The sequence below is a fragment of the Lottia gigantea genome (assembly GCF_000327385.1).
Source record: "Lottia gigantea unplaced genomic scaffold LOTGIsca_2, whole genome shotgun sequence".
In the NCBI taxonomy this organism is placed as follows: domain Eukaryota; kingdom Metazoa; phylum Mollusca; class Gastropoda; family Lottiidae; genus Lottia; species Lottia gigantea.
The window spans coordinates 3,283,516-3,292,538 of NW_008708400.1; the positions used below are offsets into that span (position 1 = coordinate 3,283,516).

Genomic DNA, 9,023 nt, shown 5'->3' on the forward strand with positions numbered 1-9,023 from the left:
AATGTGGTCATTTTCACAAAACCCTGGACATAATTTCTAACATTTGAAATTTGGAGTATATGTTTTTATGTATTGTTTTATTATTCGCTTAAATGTCGGTTTATATTATTGAAACCACCTTGATATAATTAGAGCAACAATAAAGAAGTTCCCGATAGATTTTGCATCTTTACTAGTTTCTTTGTGAAGTTGAAGCTGTTTTACTGTCGCATCGTCTGATACAGACAATTTATAACATTTACTCCCAATCCGTTTTTATTTATTCGAGCTTGATGAAAAGGTTATTCAGTGAGAATGTGAAATGTGCCCCATAACTTATCAGAAAATTTTAACCTTTTCACTTTTTAACATCAAAACTATTTAAAACGTTTACGTGAACTTTAGCTCGTTATGCTTTTTGGTAAGTGTTAGAGAACCACTGTACGGATTTAATAAAAATAAACTCTTTAATTGTAGAGAACTACTTACTTACTTCCTGCTGCTAAACTTCAACCAGACACCCAAAAAGGGTTTAAAAACTGAATCATATGAAACAAAATGTATTATTTTCTATACTTACCTACTGCCCCAAGCTCAATCCTTTTTCACTGGCATTATACATAATACGCATGTACATGTAGGCCTACATCTTAGTCCTTACTTAGCTTCAGAATCTTCAAATGTATTTTGAGGCTATGTTACTTGGACGAGGATTAAAGTGTGAGAGAATTTGTATAATTTGTTTAATTTCTAATAACCATTTTCACCATATTGCAAGCATGGAAAATTTGAAATTCAAAGTCAGAAGAAGTAAGTGATTCAAATATTATAATTTAATACATCAATAACAAACAAATCCATTGTTAAATTATGGTAAATAAATAAATATTCAACACCGCTAACCGTTTGATCTAGGCGTGTTGTTATCTAGTTTAGCCCACCTTTCAGACTGTAATAGATCAATATGAAAGGTCACTGTGAACAATACTTACTGACATCTTGATTCAAGTCAAGTAGCTGAATTGACCTTTATTATGTAATTACTTAGTGTTAATTAATTATTTACAGTATGTAAGATGATATCTTCTTTAATACATAGAGGAAGTGCTAGAAATTGCATTAAAGGGATGTTTGCCTGAAGTTAATTTTTGAAATAAAATTTCTACAAAAAAACATAAATCTACTGCAGCTGTAAGATTTGTTATAGAACAATTATTGGTTCATAATCTGTTAACATGGAGATGTATATCTGCAAAACATGGGATAACCACTTATTTGTCCTATTCTAACTGGGACTCAAATCTAAATTATATTACAATTTCTTCCCTTTTTTGTTTTAGTCTACATTGTATTCTAAATATGTTTTTTTTACCAAAGACCCACCCAAAGATGTTATTTTTAACCAATCAAAGCGTGTCAAGAAAACCGTTTGTTGATTACATAAGGGATTGTGGGATAGCTAAACCAAAAGAGGCTGTCAAATTGCTTTACGTTTCGATATCCCAAAATTCCTCATTCGATTAGTTTTAGATATGACCTATGAGACGGATCTTTGGTCTTGTTGGATTACCGTAGAGAATGAAAATATCAGATAACGAAAAAGATGAAATGAAATGTAATCTAGTTACATGAGATGCTCTGAAACTGTAACATATCAATATTTAAAATGCAACCGAAAAATCTAAATTCACACGACAATGGCACCAGTAGAAATCAAAATTTGTTTTTAACATCTACAAATAATATTAGACGATTCAATACCTTCAACTTTATTGTATATTAGAATTCATTATAATTGTCTTCTAAATTAACAGGCTTAGTAAAGTTAATAAACGATTTTAAAATGCTTCGTATACCTTACTGGATTATTTATTGTGTGTGGTTTAGTGGTTGTCCAATAAGGAGGATTGTTGGCGATGGATATTATGGTATGGGAAGTAATTCAATAGAACAAATCAAGGAATTAGATGACAAAGTCTGTGAACTGGATAAAAAAATTGCACAACAGGATGCAAAATTTGCCGACATGAAAGGAAAGATTTCCGATCAAAATACTGACATTGCGCATCAGGATACACGATTTGCTGAGATGAATACACTCATTGCTAACCAAAATACAAAGATCGCTGAAATGAAATTATTGATCAATTGGTGGAGGACTAACAAACAACAAATTGCTGGTAGACAACAAATAAGTAATGGTTATCAACAAAGTGGTACTGGTAATCTAGGTTCTGGTTATCAACAAAGTGGTACTGATAATCGAGGTTCTGGTTATCAACAAAGCAGTACTGGTAATCAACAAAGTTATAGTGGAAATCGAGGGACTGGTTATCAAATTGTAACTGGTGGAACTGCTCAAGAGAGAGCCGATACTGGTGGTACAACTCAAAAACAAATCGGCGCCGGTGATCAGCCAATTGGTAATGGTAATACTGTATCAAAGCAACATGGAACTGGTGGTACTGGAAATAAAACAATTGGTAATGGTATTCAACAAGCCGGTGATACTAATCAACAGATTGATACAACAGATCCACCAAGTGGTGAAGATTATCCACAAGACAGAATTGGTGGTATTGGTAATCAACAACGTGGTAAAAGTAATCAGGATATACCCACAGGTGGTACTGGTGGAAATGGTAAGTTGAGAGTGTGGTAATTTTAAATTATACCTTTTCTTGTCTTTGCTGTTATAAATTAGTAGGCGAATCGAGCTTTGCTTTGCTCGACACAAGTCTTTGAGGTTTTTATATGATTGTTGCGACCAGACACTATAAATCTATCAACTAATACAATGAAAAATAAAAAAAAGTTGGCCAGTGGGAAAGTTAAATGAAATTGTTGATACCAAAGGGAGCCATGGTTTTGAGCTCGCGGATCCAATGTGCCGTTCCCTCTAGATGGTAGCAGGGAATCGGGCAGCTCTGGCTTTTTGAAGGTGGTTGGATGTGTCATGGAAACCCTGGTCTACTCACCAGTAGTCTTCTGTTAGGGTTTTCGACAGCGTGGACCTCAACAACGGTTATCTTGGACGATGTGTCCGCAGATATATCGCTCATGGTAGGTATTACATCCGACGTCATATTTTCCCGGAAGCAATGACGGCGTAAAGAATAACTTCCTCGAAAATACCCTTTCTTGGGTAAGGTACAGCCCGACTGGTTTGTTGTGGATTGAACTCTTCAGGGACAACTACGCACATTTGAAAGCTTCTCCTCTATTTATGCTAAAAGTAAAGCGGAGGCACATTGCGGAGCCGAATTTGGCCTGATGTGCAGGCGTTTCTGGTGAAATGCGTAGGTCAGTTGCAGAGGCGATCTGCCAATGCGTAAGCAATTTCACTCGAGACGCCTCCGCATCAGATCAATTTCGCCTCCGCAATGCACCTCCGCATTTTTTAGCATAAATAGAAGTGAAGCTTTCTCTTGTGTGCAGGGTATTTTCGAAGAAGTCATCCCTTCCCTCTAAAGTCAATTAATACAATGATTTTCAATTATAGTAGCACATTCAGCAATAGGCAGTATATTTATAAGATGGGGTCGTAGAGAATGTCCTGTTCTTATATCCGAACTAGTCTATGCAGGTAACTATGGTAGTTATTCAGATAACTTGAAACAATGACATTTAAGATGTTAAGAATATAAAGACTTTTGGTACAAATAAAAAAGCAGTAAAAAAGTTATGTGTGAAAGATTGTCGATACATTGGCAACCGTATCTTTACCGACCTGAAATTGTTTTTAATGTTTAGTGGTAAAGTGTTTTACTACCTCTGACGACTTTATCCACAGGGTATACTGGTGGATCACATCACTCACATTCTGGAGGAGCAGCAGAATATGTTTGTCTACCACCAGATCCAACATGGAACATTAATAAACATTTTAAAAGCCCACATTGGGGATATATGTATGGTACAGAATATGACTCCGTTCCGCAGCCAATAAAGGATTACAAAGTACCATGTGCTGTATGTCGAACTAGTCAGTTTTCTACAGTATTAATGATACCAGCTAGAACAGAATGTTATCAAGGCTGGCAGAAAGCATACCATGGGGAGTTAGTCAGTGGATATTATAAGCATAAAGCATCTTCACAATATGTCTGTCTAGATGAGAAACCACATACGAATAGTTCTGTAACTGACTATGATGGTAAATTAATGTACTCGGTGCAAGCAAAATGTGGAGCACTACCATGTCCTCCTTATGAGGAAAACGCTCTTTTAACGTGTGTTGTCTGTTTGAAGTAGTTTCGATGCTTATCTTCGACGGTGTTTGTTTATAGCAGTCTAATTAAGTTTAGACCAGTCTTTAGTTTTCTTATTTTTAGATAGCCACTTCAGTTAAGGTCTAAAGAAGGGCCTATTCATCCGTTTAATGACACCACAAGAAAATCAAATGTCTTCCCTCTCCAACGATTTTGTGACGCAAAGAAAAGGTACATTCAGTCTAAGCTTCTCGGAATATACCTACTGTTAGATATTATGATACTTTTAAGGACAACTGGACATATTTTTAAACTTTTATAGTTTTTGTACAGGAGATGAACGGAGTCCACGTAGATATTTGAGATTGGATATTTTATGTGTATTGTCAATCTCATTAATATACAGGCTTGATTGAAAATCGGGAATTATTTAGTCAACAGGAAAATCTGATTTAAATGCAGAATTGAAGTTTCGTTTCGTGTTTTCTGCACGTCAAATTGCCACATTCTACATTCTACACCGCATGGCGTTGCCCGTCTACATTAGCCCATCTGGTGAAAAAAGCTATGACGTTAAACTCTTAAAGCAGTAATACGGTATAGTTATTTAAGGTTTTATTTGAAATATCTCAGCTACTTTGCTGACCATTATTATTTCTCCTAATTCATTTTATTATAGGAGCTGTAATGACATTATATCGTCCATGATTTTAAGATTATTAAATGCAATTTTGATCCTGGCAGGTCGGCTTTACAATTTGTTTGCATCACTGGCCATAAACCACGGCATATCGTTGCAGTATGTGAAGCACATACCCGCATATTACATTTTACGTTTCCTTAGTGTAGTTATCCAATCTAACTGAGATAGAATTAAGATGGTTCGAGACTAGATAGTAATGTCACCATACATATTCCACTTGATAAAACTACTGCTGACCTGAAATAATTACAAATTAATTTCATTACAATGGATGAGTGAGCTGACTCTATGACTATATCAAGGAAATATTTCAAGTTGCGGTGTCAGCCTTCCAATCAGCGGTAAAACTGGTAAAAATTGTCGAACACTCTTTTTATTTCCACTTATAAGCATTTCCAAAAGCACAAATTATGTATCCATATGCCAGTCATGTAAAAAATATATCATCTAAAATAGCAAAATTATTCGTGCGCCTCGAGACAAATACGCCTCTTGTTAGATCTATTTGTTTATGTCGTATTTTTATTCAATCATATCACAAATACTTTCTACACAGTAGTCACAAAAGAGGAAATGTAACTTACCATAAGACAGCTCTAACTAGGCGGGAATGTTTCCATACATTATATTTACTGACAACGATTCTATCATGTCCTTTAAAGCATCGTAATATTTGTCGCGCACTGAAACATAATAAGTGTAAGTCTATAAATAAACCACATACCAACGATCCCAACCGCAAAACGAAAACCAATATAATATATTGGCGAAACATTGGTAGCAAATAATGAACCAATCATACAGAGTAAGTATTTCATGATGAAAAGTGGTATTCATGTGTCAAGAAGAGTAAGCATACCATGCCTAGTCTCTGACGCCCAATTATACCTGCTAGAATATAGTCTGGGAGTGTTAGTTGAAATTTCTGTCACGACGCTTTCAAATTCCATCAAGGGAGATTAAGCATATTTGATCATCCAGGTTTCAAACGACTTGTTTACAACCGAAACAAATTAGCAGTTTTGTCAGTTTATATTTGATAATTTAATCCGCGAATTGTTATATTTATCGATTTTTCGAGCAAAGAATTAAGATATTAAGCAACCTGTCCAGGCCCTCTATACAGAGAGGGGGAGGGACTGGGTGATAAAGGCTTGACGTTGCCCGACTTATTTTTATTGATTGGGAATGACTCACATAGCCTCTGCCAGGAAATCGCCTACTCCGGATAATTAAAATGTAACTATTCAATAGTCTCCTTGTTTCATGAAAGAAGATGAAACTATATATGATATCGCGCTAAGAAACAATGTTGACGGGTGGATAGAGGTTACGGACTAGGCTAGGCCTATATGTTATCATATCGTGTTTGTGTAGGCTACTTTTCCGTGCAAAAAATCATTATGTTATCACTATTATATACAACCATACCAAATTTCGTTGCAATCCGACCATCTGGCTCTATCGTTCAAGACAATGTGCTCTGCCACTGACGTCCGTTCAGCCGTACCGGATGTTCGAAGTCTATCAAACAAGACAATAAGGAAATGACCGTAAAAATCACTTTTACTTACCAACCAAAATTTCCAGTTGCAACCAAAGCTGTATTGTTGCTTTGTAACTTAACATCCACTGTACCATATGATGAAAACCATTGAGCCAACTAGATCAAGGGGAGATAATCTAAAATTACTTGGTTTTGAAACTAAGCATTTTAATCCCAATTCCGTGCCTTATTTTTATATAAAAAAAATTCATAATAATTATTATATTTCATTTAACATTTAAACCCAAAACATTAAAGTAAATAAGAATACTTCGATTTATTTAATCGAAATTGAGGAGAATTACCACCATTTACAATATGTCTCAATATTAAATATATACAAAAGTTCTCCAACAGTCAGTGGTAATGACCTTCTAGGTCATATGGGATATGATGAACCGGTTAATCTCAGGCATTGTGGAGATATGTGTCAGCCAACCTTGTTACGCTCTGACACAGAGAACCATCTGATCCCTACCCAGTCCACCTAAATAGTAGCAGTTTAAGATAACCTCAATTCCTGCTGATGAGTTAACACCGTGATTCCAAAAATATAAAGTAAACCTACACTTGATTTATAATTGAGTTAATCGAACCAACATCCCCCAGAGAGACCCTATATCCAAATATTCTTGAATATCAAATCATAATTAATCACCTGATTAGATTTCAGCCTAAAACCATTTTTCCTAACACGTACAAATAGTATCTGTGGTCTTTGAGATATTGGATCATTCCCATCCAGTGTCTGTAAAAAATAGATTGTAGATCATAAGTCAGTTAGATACAAATTATATAAAGATGACAAATTTTTCCCATCTTAGCCAAGAAATCTATTGAACAATCTTAATCTTTAGATTACTGCCTTCAACGAGTGTCAAAGACTGGCTGCATCTTCGAAAATCTGATTAAGAAAAAATCTGTAGAATAAGAAAATAAATTGGTCTGGCCTAAATATGGCTTGACTCTTACCACATGATTAATTGTAGCTCTGATAATATTTATCTTATTAAGAAATCGCTTCAGATGAGGTACATAATCAGTAAATGAACAGGCTTGAATCTCTGTAGATCTTAAATTATATAAAATATATTAGATTCATTTAGATATTTCTTTTACATAAAGACAGTTATTCCACTCATTTATGTATCTGTGAGATGAACAAACGATTGTTGATAAATATTACACAGTACTTAAAATTTAAAAAACAGGTTTCCATGTCAACTTGTTTACCTCTACAACTTTCTTTTGTGCTCATTTACCAAATTTCATAGCTCTAGCTTAATATATGATCTTATAACAAACCGCCTTTGACCAAATTATTGAAATAACGTGTTAATCATACTCATATATTGTATTTATTTTATATTATAAAAATTATTATGGTGGACAAAAATTGCAATTTCTTTAAAATATTACCTGATTGTTCTACAGCTAAGAATATGTGCTATATAGAGAAAGACTGAGCCACACATAAATGCATCAAAACCTGCTTCATGTGGTACATCATTTTTTACTGAAAGAAAAAGAATTATAAACTTGGTATATATTAAATTTAACTGATACTGAGAGCATTGTTTCTTTTCAAAACAACTTAAACTGATTGAGTGATTCAAGTCATTGAAAAATAGAACCAGAGACATTTTGTGAATATGGAATAAATTTAGCACACAAGCCTGGCCATGTCACAGGATAACTTTTTATTAAAGCAGATCCAGCCAGCTTCCTTGAATGTTTCTTCACCACAGATTAGTGATGGATCCACCACTTAAAGCCAGAAACCAAACGGCCGTCGATGCAATGGAAAGAAGGCAAAGGTGGTCACCCTGGATCTACTTTTCAAAGACTTACTCAATCAGTGTCAGTTGATCTGAATTTAATATATACCATACATATATACATGTATATACCATATATTTGATTTTTTTTTAGCTTTTTAACCCCCCTCCCCTCCTCTGTGATTAGAGTTTGCTAGAGCTGAAGGTAGTTAAAACCTATGGTTAGTTAATACCACAAGTGAAATATAGGTTGTAAAATTTAGTTGACTTACTGTATCTCTCACAACCAGCTGCATGGTGAATCTCAGGTGAAAATAACACCACTTGTAAACCTACGTCACTAAAACATAAGACAGGAAGAAATTGAAAATTGTTTGATGTATTCTACTGAATTCCAGTCGTTTTGACATCTGGTTATTCTGGCATCTGAACAAGAGGTCGTTTCAGTCTCAAATTTCTTGATGTCCGAGTTGACTTGTTATTGTTAAGATTAGCAACTTAGCCACAGAACTTAAGCACTGATCTTGATCTTTACTCTCTTTTAGGCATTTTTATTCAACATGTTAGTTGTATTGGTGGGGCAATTTACCTTGAAAAGGCTTGGTATAATTTCTGTAATGAGGTGTATTCTAATAAGCCAGTTTCTTCTAGTTCCTGTAATACATGAGGAACTGATAGTCTGCTAACATTTTTGTTGAGAGAAAAGACATAAGAAAGAAACTTTCTTTAAAGATAATAAAATTTAGTTCAATATACCAGCTTGTCTTGGCATTGACCTTTACCAGGTTATCAGTACCCATATACAG

General features: G+C 34.7%; 2 protein-coding genes across 2 annotated transcripts in view; one reads left to right on the forward strand and one right to left on the reverse strand.

Moving 5' to 3' along the window:
* Positions 1–3,879: 3,879 nt before the first annotated feature.
* On the forward strand, positions 3,880–4,233 carry LOTGIDRAFT_104132 (hypothetical protein; the record flags this gene model as incomplete). Its single annotated transcript, XM_009053323.1, has 1 exon — positions 3,880–4,233. A coding segment is annotated over one exon (354 nt), but the record flags the coding sequence as incomplete, so codon positions are not given.
* An 830-nt stretch (positions 4,234–5,063) lies between these two features.
* Positions 5,064–9,023, reverse strand: part of LOTGIDRAFT_152814 (hypothetical protein) — a gene marked incomplete at both ends in the record, with an annotated part of 12,616 nt that continues 8,656 nt past the window's right edge. Inside the window, 8 exons of the mRNA XM_009053324.1 lie at positions 5,064–5,130; positions 5,478–5,576; positions 6,468–6,556; positions 7,098–7,187; positions 7,412–7,511; positions 7,859–7,955; positions 8,490–8,557; positions 8,807–8,871. Coding sequence (XP_009051572.1) covers positions 5,064–5,130; positions 5,478–5,576; positions 6,468–6,556; positions 7,098–7,187; positions 7,412–7,511; positions 7,859–7,955; positions 8,490–8,557; positions 8,807–8,871 — 675 coding nt within the window. The remainder of the gene's footprint in view (positions 5,131–5,477; positions 5,577–6,467; positions 6,557–7,097; positions 7,188–7,411; positions 7,512–7,858; positions 7,956–8,489; positions 8,558–8,806; positions 8,872–9,023) is intronic.